Source organism: Thermothelomyces heterothallicus (assembly GCF_042370625.1).
Source record: "Thermothelomyces heterothallicus CBS 202.75 unplaced genomic scaffold P884_scaffold_20, whole genome shotgun sequence".
NCBI classification, from domain to species: domain Eukaryota; kingdom Fungi; phylum Ascomycota; class Sordariomycetes; order Sordariales; family Chaetomiaceae; genus Thermothelomyces; species Thermothelomyces heterothallicus.
In genome coordinates this window covers 592,766-618,467 of record NW_027192581.1, presented here as the reverse complement: position 1 = coordinate 618,467, position 25,702 = coordinate 592,766, and the positions used below count along the sequence as shown (strand labels likewise).

General features: G+C 40.1%; 3 protein-coding genes across 3 annotated transcripts; 2 read left to right on the top strand and 1 right to left on the bottom strand.

Annotated features, from left to right (window-relative positions):
- Positions 1-2,590: 2,590 nt before the first annotated feature.
- Positions 2,591-3,425, bottom strand: P884DRAFT_301607 (uncharacterized protein; the record flags this gene model as incomplete). The annotated part of the gene is made up of 3 exons (XM_069444871.1): positions 2,591-3,136; positions 3,221-3,280; positions 3,357-3,425. 3 exons carry the CDS (start codon positions 3,423-3,425, stop codon positions 2,591-2,593), a joined length of 675 nt encoding a protein of 224 aa, XP_069295709.1.
- A 1,540-nt stretch (positions 3,426-4,965) lies between these two features.
- P884DRAFT_205846 (uncharacterized protein) lies at positions 4,966-5,238 on the top strand (the record flags this gene model as incomplete). The annotated part of the gene is made up of 1 exon (XM_069438679.1): positions 4,966-5,238. One exon carries the CDS (start codon positions 4,966-4,968, stop codon positions 5,236-5,238), a length of 273 nt encoding a protein of 90 aa, XP_069295708.1.
- A 346-nt stretch (positions 5,239-5,584) lies between these two features.
- P884DRAFT_206153 (uncharacterized protein) lies at positions 5,585-6,106 on the top strand (the record flags this gene model as incomplete). Its single annotated transcript, XM_069438700.1, has 2 exons — positions 5,585-5,804; positions 5,913-6,106. 2 exons carry the CDS (start codon positions 5,585-5,587, stop codon positions 6,104-6,106), a joined length of 414 nt encoding a protein of 137 aa, XP_069295707.1.
- Positions 6,107-25,702: the final 19,596 nt, after the last annotated feature.

Genomic DNA, 25,702 nt, shown 5'->3' with positions numbered 1-25,702 from the left:
TTATAGTACTATTTAATTCGTTCCTAGAGGAATAAAACATTAGGTCTAGGTCTATCGACTCCTTAGGTATCGGTTGTCTACAATCTATCCTACCTCTATATAACTATAAAACCCTATTACCTTAAGGCTAGGAGAATCGAAATCGGTAGTATATACTCTCCTACTATATCCTATTCGGCAATACCTATTTCTAGATCTATAGTAACTAGCTCGGAGTATAGCATCTGTTTATCTTCGCTATTATTATTGTATTCAAGACTATCTATATCGCTATCTCCGTTTTCGTAGCTTGTAGCCGCTATTTTAACGATATCCTTGGTTTTATTAATAACTATAGTTTCCTTTCTCGGAACTGGTTTCTAGTCTTTCTTCGGACTTTAGTATTCCTGCTTATAATGTCCTTTCTTTCTATAGTTATAGTAGGTAACGTTAGACTTGTCTTTAGCTATCTTCTTCTTATCCTACTTCTATATTATATCTATATCTATAGCTCTAGGATATATCCTATATAAGGTACTAATATACGTTCGTTTTTTCTTATTATTAGCCTTAACTATAGTTCTATTTATTTGACCTTATTTCTACTACTCTTGTACGTAGAGCCGATCGTCGATTCTAATAGCCTATATAATATATTCGTCTAGAGTCTTAGGCTAATCGTACTTATATAGCTTATCTTTGACCTTTTCCTTTAAGCCATTATAGAATAGTTATATTAATACCTTATCGTTAAGCTAAGACTTAAGTATGTCCTATCTAAACTATATAGTATAGGAGGCTACTAACTTGGTCTGCCGGAGATTGGCAAGCCTTTCTTATATATAGATCTTCTCGTCTTTATTACTAAAAACCTTCCAAAGTTCTTCTTTAAAACGGTCGTAGGATCGAAAGACTACCTATATAAACGTGTCTTAGTTATCCTCGTCTTCCTCTATAAGGTAGTTATTCTATATAGGTTCGAACTATCTAAGTGCCTTACCCTCTAGTCTTATAGCTATATAGAGAACTTTAGCCTTATCGTCTAGAAACTTGTTATTATTAAGCTAGAAGTAGGATCAAAGGTTTATTAGGAATCCTATAAGGTCCTCCTTAGTACCTCTATATTTACTAGGTAGTTTAATCTTAATATAGCTTGCTTTTGTACTTTCGAGTGCCTTGATTTTAGTATAGGCCTCGTTAACCAATTTCTATAAGTGCTTTTCACCATTTTCGAGTTCCTTAATTTAAGCTTAAGTAGCCTTATCTCTCTAGTCTAACTCCTAGATTCGCTACTAGAGTTAACTAAGCTAGGTAAGTAGTTATTTAGTTATAACGTTAATAGCTATATCAATATCAAGGCTAAGGTTACCTTTATCCTAAACTATAATAGAACAAAGGGAGTAATAGCAATATATAACAAACCTAACTTAGACTTCTTCTAAAAGGGTTTAGACAAAGGTAGGTAAAGTAGGATAAGTATATAGGTTATCTAAGGGATTTAGTAAAGCTAAAGGGTTTATAATAATACTAGAGTTATCTCTTATAATAGTCAGTAGTATTAATATAAGTACTATAATTATAATTACTATTACTAGTAAACTCCCAGAGTCTACTATAATAAGTAACTATCTATATATATATATAATCCTAGGATCATTAATAGTCGTGGTGATCCTCTATACTAGCTTACCTGGCTTATATCGTGAGCTAGTGATCCTCTGCTAGGATCATTTCTTGCCAAGTGTGATCCTGTCCTGATTAGCCTATTATTCCTACTGTCCTATTAGCCCGTTAGGGAGGCGGCTCAGGCAGCGTCCTGTATGTATATTTCCGTGACACTCTTAAACGGAGGCTATATACGATGTTCCCAGATCTATGGAATTTGAGGCAGAATAGGGTAGATATTGAAGAGTTTACCAAGTGCCTACGGGAGGCGTGGTAGGCTATTGAGCAGGGGCTAATTGATAGGCTAATCTAGGGAATGCCACGTCGGCTGGCCGTAGTCAAAAAAGCCAGGGGGTAGTATATAAAATATTGAAGCTTAGAACTAGGGCTACTATCTAATGTAAACAGTTTTTTCATACAATTTGTGGTTGTTAAGATATCCTATATTAAAGTCTGGTGGTAAAAATGTAGGTGGCTGGGAAATGTGGGGGCGGTCCCGGACTTGTGACCACTTACTGTAATTAATAGTCCAAAAATTGTTAGCTCGACTCCTGGTTTACGGACTTAAGGCAGATTTCTCTCCCGAGCCCAGTGCTACGAGGCAGACAAGGATAACATCAGTGACATCATCCTATTATATATATACAAGTTTCATTGTCCATTGGCCTTGATCACGCTACTAAAATGACTGGGACAGCTTTCCGTAGTTTCTGCTACCCATCATCCCCCAGTGGGTCGAAAACATCCCGTCGCCAACCAGTACGACACGTTCCGTCCTCGATCCCTCTGGTCAATAGGGAAGGGAACATGCCAAAAACAAAAAATAAGCCCAGGAAACACGAAGGCCCCCCCTCCCCTTCGTTCGTCATCAAATCTGCTCGACTTAGAGACAGATATGATCCACTCTAAGCTGCTCTTGAATGTTGTTGTTCTCTCCTGGAAGGGTTCATGGGTGCTCGAGGGCCTCGAGATCACGGGCGTTGATACGGTTGACGCGGTTGACGCGGCCGTTCCCGCGGTTCCGGCCATTGGCGTTGGTGTTGGCGCCTTGGTGATGGGGCGCGCGCGACTCCAGATCGAAGACGGCGGTCTGGTTGGTAGCACCGTTGCCCGCGCCGTTGCCGTTGCCGTTGCCCCTGTTCCGGCCCCTGCCGCTACCCCTGACACCGCCCCTGCCGTTCCCCCCGAGATTGCCCCGGGCGTTGCCGTTGGCGTTGGTACCGGCACCGGCGCCCTGATGGTGAGGCTCCCGGGTCTCGAGGGACGCGAGCATGTCACGGGCATTGTTCCGATTCCGGCCATTACGACCGTTCCGGTTGCCCTGGGTATTGGCTCCCTGGTGGTGAGGAGCGCGGGACTCAAGCTCGATCACGTCGTCGTCCTCCACATCATCGTCGTCCTCCTCGTGATCGGCAACGTCACGGGCGTTGTTCCGGTTCCGGCCATTACGACCGTTCCGATTACCCTGGACATTGGCTCCCTGGTGGTGAGGCTGCAGGGAATTCCGGGTCAGCGCTTGCAGGAAGACGAGGATAGACAAAGTATGGCGATGATGAGTGAAGGGTGAACAACTTACAAATCGAGCCTCAATACCAGGCAGGCCGTAGGCGGGGACGGCCAGAGCCAAGATGGGAGCCTGTGGAGATAAGATCAGATCCTCTGACACGCGCCACCAGAGCAGGTTTGGTAGGGTGGAGGAGGTGTATAATTACCGCCACAAGCCGAGCGACTTCGCTGCCGGTGGGAGCCAAGGAAAACGACGAGACGGCCGAGGCGGCCATGACTCCAGCAACGAGCAAGTGTCCGAACCGTTGATGCATCTTGGGCAGATGTGATGGTGCTGAGTCTTTTTTCTTTTTAATGTGCGAAGTAAGGTAATGAACGGCTGGCCAGCCAGCAATGAATTGAAGTTGAAAGAAGGTCAAGTCAAGAAGAGAAGAAGAGGAGAAAAGAGACGAATGAAAGGGCACCAGGCGCGGGAGTGAACCAAGAGATGAACCGGACTTGGTGGGTTGGAGGTGAAGACAAGATTCAGTACCTTGGCTACTGGTATTTGTATTTAAGATATTTAGACCCGTATCCCATGTTGATTCTCACAAGCCCCACGACAACGCCAAAAAAAAGAAAAAAAAAAAAAACTGCCGCCACCCCGTAAAGGCAGCGATCATCAGGGTTAAGGGGCTTCGTGTCAGTTGGCGATGCGCTTGCGAGAAATCCTTTGTTTTTCTGCGTGGCAATGCCCTGTGAGGAAACACGGGTAACAAAGATGAGATTTCACGAGTGTCAGGATGCCGGGCGGCATGGACTCTGTTGTTCTGGGGTATGTAATCCGTACTGTATGTACATGCATACATACATACATACTAGCCGCACAGGGCCAGGCGAGGGCGCTCAAGGGAGTTGCATTCGGGCTGAGGGGCTTGCAAGATTGCTAATGGGAAAACCTGCCGTGCCTTGGCTAAAAGCTTAGAGTGCGCCAAGCGATGAGACGTTGGTGCGGATGAAGCCCAGACCCAGGTTTCAGTGTTGATCCGTTTTGGGGGCTCGCTAATGCAATGAATGCGAAAAGCGAAGAAGCAGAGCTTCACCCCCTAGCTTCACAGTTCCCCTTGGGCGCCAAGACGAAACACATACTCGGTACTGCAAAGCGCCAATCTCATCTTTGTTTGGCGGAGTCTGAGGCCATCGGGAGAGTTAGCCTAGCTACCTTGCCTAGGCAGTGTGCGAGCATGTTACTAATCCTAGTTTACTCCCGTCTTGCAGCCAATGGCACTGCCTCTCGTTCTCAGCTCGCGTCCCGTGCCCGCTCAGAGTTCTCTCCCCTAGATGCCCGTGGTTCATCGTGCCGAAACTTAAGAATGCATCAGATGATGTGCCAGATGGCGGCCTGCGACCAGCTTGTTTTTACGATGTGTTCCAGGCCATTTTGATATTACCCGAGCTTTAGGGACTCTGATCCACGGCACATCTGTCTAGCATGAAAATCAGAGATCTTCACAGCTGCTTGTTTCCATTCCTCTTTCCCCCCAAGCTTTGCCCCGGCGGCAAACCGATCGTGTGTCTCTTCTTCGCTTCTTTCCACCTCTGGCAGATTTGATCATCATGCCTTTGCTTTTGTCCCTTTAACTCAACAACCGACGTAACATTGAATATTGGCCAGCGTATTTCTTTTTTTTTTTTTTTCGCTCTTTCGTTGAACTCTGAATTGGCATAATTAGGAGTTACCTTCCTTCTTGGTCATCCCGAGTTTTTCTTTAATTACCTTTCTCTGCATATTTCAACACTCCGCCGCCGGCGCGTGCGGACACCGGCACACAGGCCATGGCGCAAATGGGCGAGTACCAACCCATCCCTCTAGATGATGAAAAGCAAGCCGATGCCAGCGCCTGGAGGAGGAGGATACGACACCTGGACGACTTCTATCATCACCAGGCGCAAACGGCGGGAAGCCTGTGCCAGCACTGGGTATGGCTCGTGCACGTCGCCCTGCTCTCCGTCTCAACTACCCTCTTCGCACTCGCCTTCTGCTTGCACTATGGGGGGTCGTCCGGCCTCGTCGCGCCGCCCCAGTCCTCCATCTACTGTAAGTGTTGAAAAGTGTTGGACCATCATCGAGCCCTTCTCGGGAGGAGAGGGGTATGTGTGTGTGAGAGAGAGTAATTGTCTCGTGCGGCCTCGCTGACCGACGCCAAAACCCCCTACCAGCTCCCGCCGCGCCCATCGTCAGGTACGAGAACGTCAGGTACAACTTGACGCCTAACATGAACTGGTCGCCCTACGTTGGCAAGGGGCCCGAGGTGGACGAAGCATGGGAGCAAATATCGAGGGGTAAGGAGAAACCAACCAAGAAAAGAAAACGGGCGACCCGATCCCGAATACAGAAAGGTTGATTTATAATATCTGGTTGAGTTGATCTGACCGTACTCGCGCAGTGGGCGACATGATGATCTCACGCGAGGAGGTCGAGCGCCTCAGGATGCCGCTCGACTCGCTCAAGGTTACCGACCCCAAGACGGGCAAGGTCGGCTACCGGGCGGCCATCGAGGTCTTCCACCAGCTGCACTGCCTGAACCTGCTCCGCCAGTTCACCTGGAAGGAGTACTACGTCAACGAAGGCGGCGACATTAGCGCCGACCCGGAAGACGTCAGGGGGCACGTCGGTATGTTTAGTTTTTTTTTCCTTTTTTTCCTTTCTTTTCTCGTTTCTTTTCTTTTTCTTTGTTCCTCTAACTCTTAGAGTCTCATCACTCACACGCATACAATAATAGACCACTGCCTGGAGACGTTGCGGATGAACCTCATGTGCCAGGCCGACGTCGGCGTCTTCACCTTCCGCGTGTACCCGGAGCTGGGCGACGACGACCCGTGGCCCGACTTCTCGACGATGCACACGTGCCGCAACTTTGACGAGATCCGCGATTGGGCCCGCTCCCGGGCCGTCACCTGGGACGACAACGCCTGAATGTAAGCGAGCAATTAGGTAGTATATATACGCACACACATACATGCCTGATCAAAGAGAGTCAGTCGAGTGTCACTTAACTATAATTATTATCAGCTACAAAACATAACAATTTGAACAAAAGTTAAAGGCCAAAAAAAAAAAAAAAAACAAGGAATAGAAATCGAGCATATATTGATCATTAGGTGATTAATAGGTGATCACCCCCATACCCGGCCCTTCCTTGACGGTACCGTGGCACGGTCGTCGATGTGCAGGCCATCATGATGCACCAGGTCGATGTCGATATCGATGTCACTATTGCTAGCATTATTGTCGTGGTTCTTGTTGCTGCGGTTAGCACGGATGGCGGCGAGCCGGCTCTCGCGGCTGCCGCCAATGGAGTGACGCCCCGGATTCCTCAGCGTGTCACTTGAACGGCGGGAGGAGGAAGGGGCGGAATGGCGGGGCGGTGGTACTAGTGGAGGTGATGGTATAGGAAGAGGTGCTGCATGACGGGGATGGAAGCTATGATGGTGACGGCAGGCTCGAGGAAGTCCCAGATGACGAGAGGGAGGGCATTGTCTGGAACAATAGAGCACCAAAAAAGGGGAGAAAGTTAGCAAAGTGACAAGCTCGCTCAACCCTAGGTACCTTAGGTATTGTATTAAACAGGCCGCTAATTACACAGCACAGGGGACCAGGAAGGCGGAATGGCCCTTAATTACAGCTAAGGTCTTTGTCCCTGTAAATGAGGGGAATTGTTATAGCATATAGCTATCAGTGGGTCAGATCCGACGGACCCACCAACAGGGATGATAAGCCAGGGGTCATAGACATATATTTAGACAGCATCCCCAAGTGCCTCTGGCACTTAGAAGAATCAACGTATCTTACCACCACTTCTACAGACCCGTACCAGTAGGTCTAGGAGTGCCACCCACAGCGCGAATACCGCTATGGTATCGTATCTTATAGCTAGTCCGAGCTATAGTCATTTATAGCCATCGAGTTATAGCAAGTGGTGCCTACTACCGGTTCGAATCTGCGATCTTCGTTACCATTCGCGTTTGAACGTTATAGGAGATTATTTGCCCGAGTTAAGCGACTATATCCCTCTACTCCGAGTAGACGCCTAAACGGTTAAAAACGATAGTAATACTAATACTATTAAGAACCGATGAACGAGTCTAAATTATAGTAAGTGTATTAGACCTATCGCTTTGTTATTAGAAACGCCTACTAGCGTTAGGTTTAGAAGCTCTCTCTAATAGACCTTTGACTCCTTAAGCTAGTAATATCTCTTGAAGAGGCTAATAATTACTTTACTTATACTTAGGACTTTTATAATTACCTAATAGACGAGGATTACCTAGAATCTTAGACTCTTGATGACTATACCTTAAGAGGACTTGTTAGGCACTTTATAAGACTTCTTCCCTAGCTCTTAAACGAAGCTCTTATTCTATTGTTATTACTAGTAGTAAGAGCTATACTAGAAGTGTAAGTTTAGGAGGAAGGCTAGTATAAAGGACCCTTAGAGACCCTGAAAACGCCAAGTCCTAAAGACCTAGTTTAACAATTTGCTATATTACTAGAAACTACCTTATAAAGGATAACTCTACCTATAGGCCCTCTAGATCTACTAGAGACCCTAAGGCCTAAGCTAAACCTAGTAGGTCTAAGTAGATAGGGTAATTAGATACTAAGTAGACCTATTAGGGCTACTTAGTCTATAATTATAATTAATATACTAAGGGAACTTCTAGAAGGGGAAGAACCCTAGTAAGGGTTATTATAAAACCTCTAGCTGATAGTCTAACCGATAGAAGGATTGTTAATAATAATACCGATACTAGTAGGGGATAACCCTATAAGGGGATATATATCCCTTTTACCGCTAGACCTAACAGAGGAAATAATTATAAGACTGCTCTAAAGGGTAATAGTTAGACTTCTTTAGAATACTATAACTGACTAGACGGACATTAGTTCTCCTTAGCTATAGTTAGTACGTATAGTGCTATAACTAGTAATAGACTAAGCCTAGAAGATTACTAACATTGGCCTACTTTAGCTAGATATTAACTAAAAGATTACTAATAGCTAGCTAATCTTCTATTATAGAAAGATCTATTGCTATACTAATACTAATCTCTAGATTAAATGTATCTATAATATAGTTAGAGGAAACGTTTCTAAGGAGCTTCTCCTATAAAATAACCTATAGGTATTATTCTATAGGTTAGCCTTATAATAGTATAAGTAATAATTATTACTAACTAAGAAGGAGACCTTATACCTAAGTATAGAGATATAGCTCTAAAGGATTAAGGAACAATTTAGTATTTAGTTTAACTAAGTAGGTTAATAGCTAGTTTAGAATAGCTATACCAAAGATGACCTAGCCTTAGGCAAATCTATCTATAAATTTGCTATAGACCTCTTCTATTATACCCGAGTCTAGGGAGATAAGACGAATTACCAGCTCTTAACTAGACTCTGGTTAGCAATGACTCCTTTACTCTATAAGCTCTGCCCTAAACTACGCGAGACAGACACCATTGACTAGTACCTCCTCTATACCTCTAAAAAACAGGAAGCTCTCTTAGAGGAACTTAGAGCCGAAAAGAGGTTAAGGAAGGTAGCTATATTTAATGTTAATAATACCTTAGACAGGACTAGTAGTAATAATAGCGATAATACTAATAAGGAATAAGCTAATTAGTTATATACTGACCCCTGAAGGGGTGGTTAAGGTTAGTGGTACCAGACCGACCATTATAGGAGAAGGGAGGAATAGAAACGTAGGTATCTCTTATAAGAGGAGCGATTCTAAAGCTATAACTAGGAGTCTTGACCGAAGGAGTATAACGACTAAGTTAGAAATAGCCGCCTATAGGGTACTAGAGCCTAGGAAAAGGGCAGATACGGTAACTAGAATCCCTACTTTAGACGGTTCTACTACTATAGCTAGAAGTATATTAATAAGGATAGTACCTACTACTATTATAATACTATAGTAGTATCTAGCGAGGATAAGAAAGCCGAAGCTAAATATAAGGAGCTTAAAGCTACTAGCTATCTCCTAATTAGCGATTATAAATCCGAGACTAATGGAGATAGTAGTAATAGAGAGGTATACTTCCTTAGCACTGCCAAGGAAGACTATATCTAGGAAGACGGTAATGTCTATAGGCTTTATAAATAGTTATTTGTAAGCTAAGGAGCATTATACCACTACCTACGTTAGGATTATAGAAAGAAACTACGCCTACCTAAACTACTAGAGGAGGACCTTCCCTAGGTAGAGTAGGACTTTGTAGAAGGAGCAGTTATACCGTTAGAATTAACCGAGGAACTATAATAATAGGAAATCACACTCCTTTCCTTCGAACCTAGCCAAGTGGTAGAAGCTAACCCGAGCATAGAAATACCCTTCTACTAGCTAAAGAAGACGTCTTACCTACGTATTCCGGTTCGAGCTAACCTAGGAGACCAGACTACGGATATCTGTTTCGATATAGGTAGTTTAACTAACCTAGTTAACTAGACATAGATTACCTAATGGGTAAAGAATCCCTGATGGATTAAGGGCAAACCCCGTACCCTCAAGGGAGTTAATTCGAAGACTAGGATTAGCGAACAGGTCGAATTTGACTTCTATATCCTAGGGGAGGCTAGGAACACACCTATTGACAGGTATATCTATATAACGGCCGATGTTATCGATAAACTTGCTCTAAAGATACTACTAGGTACCGATTTCATAACCGCTTATAGTGTTAAGATTAACTTTGTCAAGGGCATCTATACCTTTAGATTATTAGCTAATATAAAGGTCTATAGGGACGTTATAAAGAAGAACCCTAAGCCTATATCTTAGAAAGTTACCGCCGTCTAGTATACCGTCATACCTATATACTCTACCTAGCTACTCGAGATATACTTCATTCTACTGCCTAATAACCTCCTAGAGAATAAGTACTTCTACTTTACTACTAGCTAAGAAGGAATCTAGGATGCTATAGTTACCTAGTGTACCCCTAGGGTAGTAATTGTCCAAAATGACACTAATACCCCTATAATTATCCGAAAAGGGGATAAGGTTAGCTATCTATTAGAATACTTAGGAGAGGACACCGCTATATAGATTAGCGTAATAGATATAGAAAACATATAAGCCGAGGTTTAGGATAGAATCACTAAGCAAGAGCTAAAGAGGAGGCTAGAAGAAGCCTAATACGTATATTACTAGGAAAAAGCCGATGGCGACTAGGAACTTCTACTACTAAACGGGATAAGTTTTTATATCCTATTATATGGTATCGAGAAACCTGACGACATTCCGGCTATCAAAAGCAAGGATAGCGTTAATATAGCTAATATAAATCCTAAATTTGTACTCAAGGTAAAGGAACTTCTAGATAAATATAACCTCTACCGGGATAGGGGAATTGTGCCAATGCTAGAATACTAGAAAATGCGAATTAATCTGGTTGATGGATGGTAAAAGCAAGTCTAAACGGTTAGACTATACCTGATAGGACTCGAGGACTACGAGGCCCTTAATAAGCATTATAATCAACTCTAGGCATCTAGAAGATTTACTTTTATAGATAAACCTACCCTAATTATATACCTAGCCTTCATTATATAGAGGAAAGTCTCCGAAAAGCCTGGGGTAGAGGTTAAGAAAAGCTAAAGTGTAGTTAACCTATGACCATTAAATGTAATCACGGTCCTAGATATTTATCCCCTGCCTAACCAAGATGACATTATGGCTACTATAGTCGGTAACAAATTCTTTACGGCCTTAGATATATTAGGATTTTTCTATTAGCTCTCTATAGCCAAGGAGTATAGCGACCGTATAGTCGTTATAAGCTACCGTAGCCTAGAAAAATCAAATATAGTACTTATAGGTTTTAAGAATATACTAGCCTTTACGTAACGCTATATAGACAGACTTTTCCTAAAACACCACCATTTTGTCAGGGTATATATCGATAATATTATTATCTTTAGCAAAACGGAGGAAGAACACCTTAAATACCTACGTACCGTTTACAAAATCCTTGACAAGGCTTGTATTTACATTAAGGTGCCTAAATCATTTATAGGCTACCCGGCTGTAAGGCTCCTTAGGTACGTTATAAATAGCAAAGGCATTGCTAAAACCGATAACCGTATTGCTACCTTTAGGAAGCTAAAGTTCCTAGACACACTTAATAGTCTAGAGCACTACCTTAGAATAGCTAGTTAGCTAAGGAAGGGTATTCTATAGTTTAATACAAAAGTAAGGCTACTTTAGGTACAAAAGACGGCTCTAATGGCTATAGCACGGAAAGAAGGAAAGCTTAAGCCTAGGAAAGCCAAAAGAGCCCGGAAAACGGTTACTTCTACTATTAAGTTTACCCTGACTAAGGAAGAACTTAAATCCTTTAGGTTACTTTAGGAGTACTTATATAACTAGGAGTTTCTTTATCATTACTGCCTAGAAAAACTACTATTCCTTAAGTTAGATGCCTACCATAATAGCTATAGCGTTATCGCTTTCTAGCTTAAGGGCGACTAGGATAGTAAGAAAATCCCTAGTAGGGACATTCCTTTAAGCGAAGTATAGCCTATCCTATTTATATCAAGAGCGACTACTAACGTGGAAAAGCGCTATAGATCTATGGAGGCAGAAATTGCTATACTTGTCTAGGTAATTAGGAAACTCCGGAAGATAGTATAATTAAATAGGCATCTAGTTAACGTCCTTACTAACTATACCTTAACGAAAGGGATAGTAAAGTATATATCCCTAATTATAATAGATCTAGCTAAGGCTAACCTAAAACTAGTAAATGTAGCTAATTATCTATTAGGATTTAACCTTAATATCTTCTATATCCCTAGGACACTAAATATAGTACCCGATATATTGTTAAGGTTACCTACCTAGGAGTAGGATAATCCGAAGGTTAAGAATAGCCTAGTAGACAAGCTTAGGAACATCTAGAGCAATTACTAGGATACCAAGGCCTTTATGGCGGATATAACTATCATAGAACCGGTGCTTAGTGACGAATTTAGGGCTAGAATCATCGCCAGCTACCCTAAGGACCGGAAATACGGACCTATCTACTAAGCCCTTTACAAAAACGAGAAAGACTTAGTTAGAAATGACCACACTAGAGCTAGAAAACACAAACGGCCAAAACTACCTATAGGACCGTTCGAACTTTCGAAGGGACTGCTTTTCTATATAGATTTTAATAGCACTAGAAGGCTTTGCCTACTAGAAAACTATATTAACCAAGTCCTTTAGATGGTTTATAATGATATATACCATTTCGGTGAAAACAAGATGATGAACGAGCTTATAGCCATTTATTTCTATAGGAAGGCCTAGAAGGTTTCAAAGTTCGTATGGTATTATAAGGTATATCAGGCCAATTTGACCGACCGTAATCTACCACCAGGGGAACTCTAGCCTATTCGTACCTAGCCAATACTATTCTATATAGTAGCTATAGACTTCATTATTAACTTGCTACTAGCGCTAACCACCAGCACCCTCTGGTCACTCGAAGGCCATGCTCTTATAGACACGCTCTATATTGTAACGTACAAGTTTAGTAAGAAGAAGCTTCTCGTAGCCGGCCGCCGGACGTATATAGCCAAAGAATAGGTAACGATTCTTCCAAGGACCTAGATGTTTACCGACTAGGGAATATTAGTCTAAATCATTAGTGATTGTAACCCTAAATTTATATCCGACCTATAGAAGGAAATCTTCTTACTACTAGGAACCAAGCTGCTATTTTCTATAGCCTACTACCCTTAGACTAATAGATAGTCCAAACGGACGAACCAAACCGTAGAAATCGCCTTGCAGATAAACTTTATAGTAAATTCTGACTACTTATAGGTTGAAATCCTACTAGCCTTATAGCATTACCTTAATAATACGCTGGTTACTAGCATTAGGAGGTCCCTAAATGAGCTAGTATACAGATTTAAACCGTACTTAGTGCTAGATATCCTAAGCAGGAAAACCGCTAGAACTAGTAGGCGTAAGGCCTTGGAAATCCTATATAAGCAATACTAGGCCGAAGCTAGTAAGATAATTAATCGGGCTATAGCACTAGCCAAACTACGGTATAACCAGAGATATATACCTACCGAATTCGAAGTTAGGGATACCGTTTAGCTACGGCTATACAAGGGATACCATTTACCTAGTAAACCTAATAGGAAATGGTTAGCCTAGAGAGCAGGACCATTCAAAATCAAGCAAAGGGTAGGAAAACTAGCTTATAAGCTAGATTTTCCTAAATCCTAGAAGGTCTATCCGGTCATATCTGTTGCCTAACTCTACCGCGTTAAACAAGGTCCTAATCCGTTCAAAAGAACCGTACCACTACCATAGCTAATTCTAGTTGACGGTAAGGAATACTAGCGGATCGAGAAGATTATCGACCACCATATACGTAAAAAGAAGCGCCCGAGGGTTGAATACCTTGTTCGCTAGCTTGGATTTGACGTAAAGGACGATTAGTAGCTTCCCTAGAGTAAACTAGAGGCCACTTCTAGCGAATTAATCTAGGAATATATAAATCGCCGTTAGATTTAACCGCTACCTAGAAAGAAACGAGGCCGACCCCTAAAGTAGAAGACTTCTAGCTAGACCTAGGGCATCGTGCCTAGCTAGGAAAAAGCCAAATAATACCTAGAGATATATACCTTTAATAGGCTACCCCAAATCTATTTTAACACTAGAAAACCTATTACTATCCCTTATACTATTGTCTTTGTTACTACTTTCATTTCAAACTATACTATTTACTATATATAGGCTACTTTAAACTATATATCTAGCTTAGTTAGTTACTAAACAACCTAACTATTTAGTAAATAGGGCTAATATGACAAACCCAACTCAGACTTCTTCTAAAAGGGTTCAGACGAAGGTAAGTGACACGGGACAAGTATATAGGTCGTCTAAAGGATTCAGTAAAGCCAAAGGGTTTACAACAATAGAGTTATCTCTTATAGTAGTACGATGCTATCAGGAGTACTATGATTGTAAGTTACTATCACTAGTAAACTCTTAGAGTCTACCGAAACGAGTGACTATCTATATATATATATAACCTTCCCGGATTACCCTGATTAGTCCTTAGTTAGTAATCCCGGTAAGCCGCTTATCGCGATCAGTGACTTTACATTGATCTTGGTGATTATAAGCCAGCATACGGTAGGGCTCGCAATGCTTCCTACGTTATAATTGGTTCCTTCCGTCCTTTCGGCTTAATTAGCCTATCTATACTAGTAGCCTAGGCAGCATCTATATATATATTTCCGTGATACGATGCCCTTCCTCTAAGGCTTTCGACCCGAAAGCCCTCTTAGGCCGTTTCAAATAGCATTAACACCCTCTTATAACTTGCTCCTATAAGTTTTCCCCCTTGCTCCCTTCCGCCGTTCACTATAGCTAACCGTATAAAGAAATGCCGTTATAATATAACGCGTGAACGTCGTGTCTTAATCGCTACGATTGAGCGGGACGGTTCCGAAACTATGCTATGTTCTAACTATTAGCGTATAACGCCTAAGAAGCGTTATATTATATTAGGAAATTCCAAGAGGTGTTTAAATTGTATACGTAAGGGAAAGTCTTATAATAGGCCGAACATAGCAGATTCCTATAAGTAGCTTCTATTTGTCCTCTTGTTTCTATTCTAACTTGTTGTAGTATTACGTAACTAGCGTAAGCAAGACAGGCTAGAGGAGGAAATTTTAGCAATAGAGGATCTACTTTAGCAAACTTTAAGCTATCTTACGTGTTTATATCGTTAAAAACAAATATTATATAACCAGAGTAATAAATTCGTTTATCGAGGTATATAGGGTTTAGATAAGGAGGACGGGGTAGTAGCTCCGATGTTAGACAAATAGGATTTGACAGGTTAGGCGTAGGCATTAGGCGCCTTTAGCGTGATTGACTAGGAAGTAGTTAGCTTGTCCCTAGGGTCGGCTCCTACTAATACTTCTTCCTTCTTAGATACTAGTTAGGTTCCTAAGTCAGCCCCTATAGTTGGTTAAGGTTCCTCTAGTAGAACTGTTCTAGTTTCTTAGGGTAGTTTAGGTTCTTAACTAGCTCCTATAAGTTGTCTTTTATTCTAAAATCAAGCCATTTAACTAGATACTATAGCTCCCCGTTGATGATACGTAAATCTAGGATTTCTTCGACGTCCTATTCTTCCTCTTTGTCCTCTGCTTCGATATTTATAGCGATCTTAGCGTTTTTTAGTACTAGTTCGAGAAGTGAAATATAAAAAATATCTATCTATAGTTATATAGATGATGGTAACGATAGTCGATAGTTAGATGTTAAGATTTGTTCTTTAATAGCGAAGGGTCTGACCTTCTTAAAGTCTAGCTTCGTGCTTGGTCATTTAGTTTGTAGGTTTCGTATAATTAGATAGACTTTGTCTCCCCTCTCTAGGCGAGGTCCCTCGAGCCTATATTTATCGTAATGGTTCTTTATTCTGGTTTTAACAAACTCGAGTTCCTTTTTAAATTTCTTATATAGTATATATATCTGCTCTGCTTTAACTGCCGCTCTTAGCATTATAACCTCTAGTCCTTACCTTAGGTCTGCTTTGTATCTATAGTTCGTAAAGAACGGTATGACTTTAGTTATTTCTGTTGGCGTTATATTATAGGCAAGTTATACTATTGGTAGTAATATAACCTAGTTATCCTGCTGGTAGTTAATGTAGGAATGGAGGTATTACTTGATAACTTAGTTTAGTCGTTCCGTTTGTCTGTCAGTCTATAGGTAATATACCGTTAATAGTTTACTATTAATACCTAATCGTTATATTAATGCTTACTAGAACTTCGATACGAACTTAGTATCTCTGTCGGTAATCTATTCTTATAGCCAAGCATATACTAATATAACTTGCCGATAGATCACGTCTACTAGCTATTTAGCTATCTAGGACTCCTTGTAGGGAAAGAAGTATACCTATTTAGTCAGGCGATCTACTATAGTGAGAATACTATCGTAGATTACTCCTATAGCTATATCCTTAGATTCTAGTAGCTTCGTAATAAAGTCTATTGTAATTAAACTCTATAGCTTATCGGCTATTAGTAGTGGCTAAAGTAGCCCGTATAGCTTATATTATACCGTCTTGCTTCGATTATAGATATTATAGCTCTATATAACTTCCTTAACTTATACTATTAGCTATAGGAAGTTGTAGTATTTCTTAACTTATACGATAGTCTTTATAACTCCTTTATATCCTCCGAGTTTCGACTTATAGAGTTCTCGAATCATTCGTAGCTATTGGTCTTTGTTATAGATATACGCTTTACCTTAGTACTAGAGTTTCCTATCTTTTTCTTCTACTCTGTTAGGTGCTACTAGTCTGGGTGCTACTTAATACTATACTTCGTTAGTCCTTTCTTCTCGAAGGATTACGTAACATTCTAGGAACGAGTCGAGTAGATCATCTTCTATGGGTGTCTACGTTTCGTGATATAGCGTTCCGTCTATTCGTTCCTTGAATAACGGTAGCGTTGTTTCCATTCGTCCTTCCGTATAATCCGTTCGTCGGCTTAAAGCGTCTGCTTATATATTCTCTTTACCTTTCTTATAGCAGATCTCAAAGTTAAATTCTACGAGGAATTCTACCTACCGTATTTGTCGTCTATTAAGCTCCTTCGTCGTCGTAAAGTACCGTAAATTCTTATAATCCGTGTATACTTATACTAGTTCGATCGTGCTACTAAGGTATAGTCGCTATTCCTTAAAAGCTTCGATAATTGTAAGTAGTTCCTTGTTATAGATTAGATAGTTAAGATGTAGTCCGTCGAGCTTTGTTAAAAAGAAGGCTATAGGATATAGCTTTCCTTATTTGTCTCGTTATCCTAACTATCCTCCGATGGTATAGTCTGAAGCGTCCGTTTCTACCTTAAATGGCTTCTTAGGGTCTAGTAGTACTAGTACTAGATCCTCGGTAATAGTATCGTAAATCTATATAAATGCTTACTCGTATCACTCTTCCTATTGGAACTTAATGTTCTTCTTAGTAAGCTTGTATAATGGTTATATGATCGCTCTAAAGTTCCTAATAAACATCCGGTAGAAGTTTGTAAATCTAATAAAACTTTGTACTTCCGTAACTAACGTTGGTTATAGCCAATTCTTGATAGCTTTAACCTTTAAGGGTTCTATCTGAATTTGTCCTAGGGATATCTTGTATCCTAAAAATACTGTCTTCCTAACGTAGAATTCACTCTTTTCCTTGTTAACTAATAGCTTATATATATATAATATATTTAGCATTGCTCTTATATGCTTCTGGTGTTCGTCTATCGTCTTAGAGAAGATAAGTATATTGTCGAGATAACATACTACAAATTTGTTAAGAAAGGGGCGGATAGCTTGATTAATCAGGGCTTAGAACGTTACCAACGCGTTTATAAGTCCGAATGGCATAACGAGGTACTTATAGTAGCTATAGGGTATCCTAAAGGCCGTTTTCTACTTGTCGCCTTCTTTGATCCATATATAGTTATAGGCTAATAGTAAGTCAAGATACGTAAAATATTAGGCTCCTACTAACTAATCTCGGAGCTATAAGATTAGTAGTAATAGGTATCAATTCTTTACGGTCTATTCGTTAAGTTACCAATAGTCGACATATAACCGTAGCTTTCTATCTTTCTTAGGTATAAATAGGATTAGGTAGCCTACTAGCGATATCGATAGGTAGATATATCCTCTTCAAAGGTTCTCCTCTAGATATTGCTTAAGTTCTTCGTTCTATATCTAGCTTATATAGTAGATCTTGAAGAACTTCAGTCGTGCTCCTTCCTTGAGCTTGATCTCGTGATCCTATAGGCCGTGTTCTGGTAGTCCTTCTAGGTATTTCGGTTTAAATGCTAGGTATCCTTCGTATTCCTTCGGTACTTCCCTAGTCTTATCTCGTTTCTCGGTTTTCTAATAATATACGAACTTGGTTCCGTCTATAGCGATACTAGCGATTTCTCCTATCTCTATCTACTACTCTAGTTATAGTGTTCCGCATTCGTTAACGGAGAGAACAGCTATTGGCGGTTCGGCTCGTTCCTCCTATCGTAGTGTCGATGTCGTTATACCACTTCTTCTAGAGTCTGTAGTGGTCTACCTACCACTACCTGTCTCTTATGGTAGATCTGTAGGATATGCCTTCCCTTGAGCATTGTCTATTTATAATCCTTATACGCTCCCTATCTTGCTGGTCGAATACGACTCTGTTTAGGGTCGTAGGTAGCTACCATTCTTCTAGCTAATGTCTAGGTCGTAGTCTTTATACTATAGTAGTCCTAGTATTATATCTTTGTCGTTACCTATATTTATAATACTAAATATAACTGCTATAGTCTTCCTTGCTATAATAATGTTAATCGGTTTGGTCTCCCTATATACCTATTACGTTAGGAATAGCCCTTTGACTATATTATACTTTTGTTTTATTCTCTAGGGTATCTGTAGCTAATTTATAAGTGTTAGCAAAATTAGGTTTATCTTTGCTCCACTATCTACTAGTATAAGCATTTTATACTACTTCTATTATATCGTTATCTATAGTTACTTATCTTGCCATCGTTATCTAAAGATTATAGCGATTTCCTATGTTTCTACTAGGAGGTCTTGATATAGTAGTCTTTTATACTAGTTCCTCCTATATTATACTACCACTCGCTACTATATAGGCGTTAATGGTTTTCGGGCCCCTTAAAGGGCCCTAACCTATTTCCTAGGTTAGTATTAACCTCTTCGATTGTCTAGCTAATAGCAGCTTTGTTAATCATGCTCATTTCTACAAGCCATTAAATGCTTGTAGCTTCCTACCATTAGGTCCATTCTACTTTCCGTCGTACGCGCTATAGCTTCATCTAAAGCTCCCGAATTCGCAATTTCTTTCTATCCTCATAATAAAGGCAATCGTTACTCTAGTATAAGTCCTATATATCTTGTCCTATTCTGTAATACCTAGGCTAGGCTTGTCTTAGAACTACTGTAATGCCTTCTAGACTCCGGGTTTCGATCTTCTAGAGTAATTCGGCTACTCTATTTCCCGCGTCGTAGACCTATTCTATAGGGCGTAAACTTCCGTCCCTATTTTCCTGTTAGGTCGGCTAGTGGTTATTTTCGAATTTGTTATAGAAGTAGTATCGGTATTTATATACTATATATTAGAACTAAAGCACTTATATATATACCTTATATCGAGGGTATAGTCGTATAGCGTTGCCTAGAAGATATTAGAATTCTTTTCCGAATCCTTCTTACTATATATAGACTATAGGTACCCTAATACTAAGGTAGGAATATTTCTTCTAGTAGCTTTCCTATATATATTCGTCTTTTCCATAGTTTACATATATAAACTAGTGCTTAGGGTTCCATATATTATAGCTAAGTTACTAATTATCAAAATGCTTAATATAACTATTAGGTCTATTATACGTTATAGGCTATTCCCCTTTAATAGTTTCTATAATATATTAGAGTTCCCTTATTTCGTCCCTTATCTTATTACTCTACTAGGTAAGTCGAGTTAGGCATCTATCTTATTCGTGTATGTCACAGAAATATACATGCAGATGCTACCTAGGCCACCGGCACGGATAGGCCAATCAAGCCGAAAGGACGGGAAGAACCAATTATAACATAGGGAGCACTATAAGCCCTACCGTATACTAGCTTACGATCACCAAGATCAGCGTAAAGTCACTAATCGCGATAAGCAGCTTACTAGGATCACTAACCAAGGACTAATCAAGGTAATCCAGGAAGGTTATATATACATATAGATAGTCACTCATCCTGGTAGACTCTAGAGTTCACCAGTGATAGCAACGTACTCCTTATATCATAGTACTCCTAATAGCATCGTACTACTATAAAGAGACAACTCTATTGTTATAAACCCTTTAGCTTCACCGAATCCCTTAGACGACTTATACACTTGTCCCGTATCACTTACCTTCGTCTAAACCCTTTTAGAAGAAGTCTAAGTTAGGTTCGTTATATGTTGCTATCACTCCCTTTGTTCTGTCATGGTTTAGAACGGAGGTAACTTCGACCTTGACATCAATATGGCTACTAACGTTACGGCCGAATAGCTACTTGCCTAGCTTGGTCAACTCTAGTAGCAAATCTAGGAGTTAGACCAGAGAGACAAGGCTACTTAAGCTCGAATCAAGGAACTCGAGAACGGTGAAAAGTACTTGTAGAAACTAGTTAATAAGGCCTATACCAAAATCAAGGCGCTTAAGACTACTAAAGTAAGCTATATTAAGATCGAACTACCTAGCAAATATAGAGGAACCAAGGAAGATCTTGTAGGGTTTTTGACAAACCTCCGATCCTACTTCCGGCTTAATGACGACAAGTTTCCGGACAACAAAGCCAAAGTCCTCTACGTAGCTACGAGACTAGAGGGCAAGGCACTTAGATAGTTCGAACCTACGTAGAACGACTACCTTACTAAGGAAGACGAGGACGACCGAGACGCCTTTATATATGTAGTCTTCCGATCCTATGACCGTTTCGAAGAAGAGCTTTAGAAGGTCTTTGGCGACAAAGACGAGAAGATTCACGCGTAAGAAAGGCTCGCTAATCTCCGATAGACTAAGTTAGTAGCCTCCTACGCCATATAGTTCAGACAGGATATACTTAAGTCTTAGCTTAACGATAAGGCGTTAATATAACTGTTTTACAATGGCTTAAAGGAAAAGGTTAAAGATAAGCTATATAAGTATGACCGGCCTAAAACGCTAGATAAATATATTATATAGGCTATTAGAATTGATGATCGGCTCTATATATAGGAATAGTAGAAACGAGGTTAAATAAATAGAACTACGGTTAAGGCTAATAATAAGAAAAAGCGAGCGTATGTTAGTACCTTATATAGGACGTATCCTAAAGCTATAGATATAGACGTAGTATAGAAGCAGGATAAGAAGAAGACGGCCAAAGACAAGTCTAATGCTACCTACTATAACTACGGAAAGAAAGGACACTATAAGCGAGAATATCAAAGCCCGAAGAAAGATTAGAAACTAGTCCTAGGAAAGGAAACTACAGTTATCGACGAAACCAAGGATATCGTCGAAGTAGTAGCTACGAGCTATAAAGATAGGGATAGTAATATAAACAATCTCGAACACGATAATAACGGCAAAGACAAACAGACGCTATACTCCGAACTAGTCACTATAGACCCTAAGATAGGCATTACTAAATAGGATATAGCAGGGGAGTATACGCCACCGATTTCGATTCTCCTAGCCTTAAGGTAGTAGGGTTTTACGGTTATATAGAGATAGGATAGATTATAGATAACTAATACCTAAGGAGTCGACCGACCTAGACCGAACATCTTGTTCCTTTAGGAATAGATCGAATAGTACCGTAATGAAGTTTTCCGGCTTAATATAGAGTTACACGAACGAGATAGATGCCTGACTTGACTCGCCTAGTAGAGTAATAAGATAAGGGATAAAATGAGGGAACTCCGACGTATTGTAGAAACTATTAAAGGGGAACAGCCCGTAATGTACGATAGACCCGATAGTTATACCGCGTACTTTGACGATTAGTAACTTAGCTACAACGTACAGAACCCAGAGTACCAGTTTATACATACGAACCGCGGAAAAGATGAATGTATATAGGAAAGCTACTAGAAGAAACATTCCTACCTTAGCATTAGGGTACCTATAGTCTATATATAGTAGGAAGGATTCGGAAAAGAATTCTAATATCTTCTAGGCGATATCATATAACTATACCCTTAACATGAGGTATACGTACAAGTGCCCTAGTTCTAGTATATAGTATATAAATGCCAATACTACTTCTGTGACAAATTCGAAAATAATCACTAGCTAACCCGACAGGAAAACAGGGACGGAAGTTTACGCCCTATAGAATAGGTCTATAATATAGGAAATAGAGCGGCTAAATTACTTTAGAAGATCGAAACCTGGAGTCTAGAAGGCATTACGGTAGTTCTAAGACAAGCCTAGCCTAGGTACTACGGAATAGGACGAGATATATAGGACTTATACTGGAGTAACGATTGTCTCTATTACGCGGACGAAAAGAAATCGCGAATTCGGGAGCTTTAGATAAAGCTATAGACTATATGACGAAAAGCAGAACGGACCTAATGGTAGGAAGCTATAAGTACTTAATAGCTTACGGAAATAAGAATGATCGATAAAGCCGCTATTAGCCGAACAATCGAAGAGGTTAGCACCGACCTAGGAAACGGGTCAGGGCCCTTCGAGGGGCCCGAAAACCATTAACGCCTATATAGCGGCGAGTAGTAGCGTAGTATAGGAGGAACTAGTATAAGAGACCATTATATCGAGACCTCCTGGTAGAAATATAGGAAATCGCTGTAATCTTTAGACGACGATGGTAAGATAAGCGACTATAGATAACGGTATAATAGAAGTAGTACGAAATGCTCGTACTAGTAGATAGTAGAGTAGAGATAAACCTGATTTTGCCGACATTTATAAATTAGCTATAGATACCCTAGAGGATAAAACGGAAGTATAGTATAGTTAAAGGGCTATTCCTAATATAATAGATATATAGGGAGACCGAACCAATCGATATTACTATAATAAGGAAGACTATAGTAGTTATATTTAGTATTATAGATATAGGTAACGACAAGGATATAATATTAGGGTTACTATAGTATAAAGATTATAACCTAGACATTAGCTAGAAGAATGGTAGCTACCTACAACCCTAGATAGAGTTATATTCGACTAGCGTGATAGGGAGTATATAAGGATCGCGAGCGGACGATGCTTAAGGGAAGGCATGTCCTATAGATCTACCATAAGAGACAGGTAGTAGTAGACAGACCATTATAGACTCTAGAAGAAGCGGTATAACGACACCGACATTATAATAGGAGGAACGAGCTAAACCGCCGATAGCTGTTCTCTCCGTTAACGAATACGGAGTACTATAATTAAAGTAATAGGTTGAGATAGGAGAAATCGCTAGCATCGCTATAGACGGAACCAAGTTCGTATACTATTAGAAAACAGAGAAACGAGATAAGACTAGGGAAGTACCAAAGGAGTATAAAGGATACCTAGCATTCGAACCGAAGTATCTAGAAGGATTACCAGAACACGGCCTATAGGATTATGAGATCAAGCTTAAGGAAGGAGTATAACTAAAGTTCTTTAAGATCTACTATATAAGCCAGACATAGAACAAAGAACTTAAGCGATATCTAGAGGAGAATCTTCGAAGAGGATATATCTGCCTATTAACATTACTAGTAGGCTACCTAATCCTATTTGTACCTAAGAAAGACAGAAAGCTATAGTTATACGTCGACTATTGGCAACTTAACGAATAGACCGTGAAAAATCGATACCCATTACCACTAATCTTACGGCTCCGAGATTAGTTAGTAGGAGCCTAATATTTTACGCGTCTTGACTTACTATCGGCCTATAACTATATATAGATCAAAGAAGGCGATAAGTAGAAAACGGCCTTTAGGATACCCTATAGCCACTATAAGTACCTCGTCATGCTATTCGGACTTACGAACACGCTAGTAACGTTCTAAGCCCTAATTGATTAAGCTATCCGACCCTTTCTCGACAAATTTATAGTATACTATCTCGACAATATACTTATCTTCTCTAAGATAATAGATAAACACTAGAAGTATATAAGAGTAGTGCTAGACGCGTTACACGTATATAAGCTATTAGTTAACAAGGAGAAAAGCAAATTCTACGTTAAGTAGACGGTGTTTTTAGGATACAAGATATCCCTAGGATAAATTCGGATAGAACCCTTAAAGGTTAAAGCTATCAAAGATTAGCTACGACCGACGTTAGTTACAAAAGTACGAAGTTTCATCGGGTTTATAAACTTCTACCGGATGTTTATTAGGAATTTTAGAGCGATCGTACAACCATTATACAAGCTTACTAAGAAGAACGCTAAGTTCTAATAGGAAGAGCGACATAAGCAAGTATTTACGCAGATTCGCGACGCTATTACCAAGGATCTAGTGCTAGTACTACTAGACCCCAAGAAGCCATTCGAGGTAGAAATAGACGCTTTAGACTACGCTATCAGAGGATAGTTAGGATAACGAGACGAGCAAAGGAAGCTACATCCTATAGCCTTCTTTTTAAAGAAGCTTGACAGACTATGTCTTAACTATCTAATCTACGATAAGGAACTACTTACGATTGTCGAAGCTTTTAAGGAATAGCGACTATATCTTAGTGGCACGATCGAACCAGTACAAGTGTACACAGATCATAAGAATCTGTGGTACTTCACGATAACGAAGGAGCTTAATGGACGACAAATACAATAGGTAGAATTCCTTGCGGAATTTAACTTTGAGATCCGCTATAAGAAAGGCAAAGAAAACGTATAAGCAGACGCTTTAAGCCGATAAACGGATTACACGGAAGGACAAATAGAAACAACGCCACCGTTGTTCAAGGAACAAATAGATAGAATGTTATATCACGAAACGTAGATACCTATAGAAGATGATCTACTCGACTCGTTCCTAGAATGTTATATAATCTTTCGAGAAGAAAGGATTAACAAGGTATAGTATCAAATAGCACCTAGACTAGTAGTACCTAGCGGAGTAGAAGAAAAAGATAGAAAACTCTAGTACCGAGGCAAAGTATATATTTATAATGAGGATTAGTAGCTACGAATGATTTGAGAACTCTATAAGTCGAAACTCGGAAGATATAAAGGAGTTATAAAGACTGTTGTACAAGTCAAGAAACATTACGACTTTCTATAGTTAACGGTACAAGTTAAGGAAGTCGTATAGAGCTACGACATCTGCAATTGAAGCAAGACGGTATAATATAAGCCGTACGGGCTACTTTAGCTACTGCCAATAGCTAACAAACCATAGAGTTTAGTTACGATAGACTTTATCACGAAACTGCTAGAATCTAAGGACACGGCCACAGGAGTGATCTACAACAGTATTCTCACTATAGTAGATTGCCTGACTAAATAGGTATACTTCTTTCCCTATAAGGAGTCCTAGATAGCTAAATAGCTAGTAGATGTAATCTATCGGCAAGTTGTATTAGTATATGCTTGGCTATAAGAATAGATTACCGATAGAGATACTAAGTTTATATTGAAGTTCTAGCAAGCGTTAATATAACGATTAGGCATTAATAGTAAGCTATTAATAGCATATTACCTATAAACTAACGGACAAACGGAGCAACTAAACTAGGTTGTCAAGCAATACCTCTACTCTTACGTTAAGTACTAACAAGACGACTAGGTTATGCTATTACCAATAGTATAACTTGCTTATAATATAACACTAACAGAAACGACTAAAGTTATACCATTCTTTACAAACTACGGATACAAAGTAGACCTTAGGTAAGGACTAGAAGTCATAGTGCCAAAAGCGGCAGTCAAAGTAGAGCAGATATATATACTACACGAGAAACTCAAAAAGGAACTCGAGTTTATTAGAACTAGAATAAAGAACT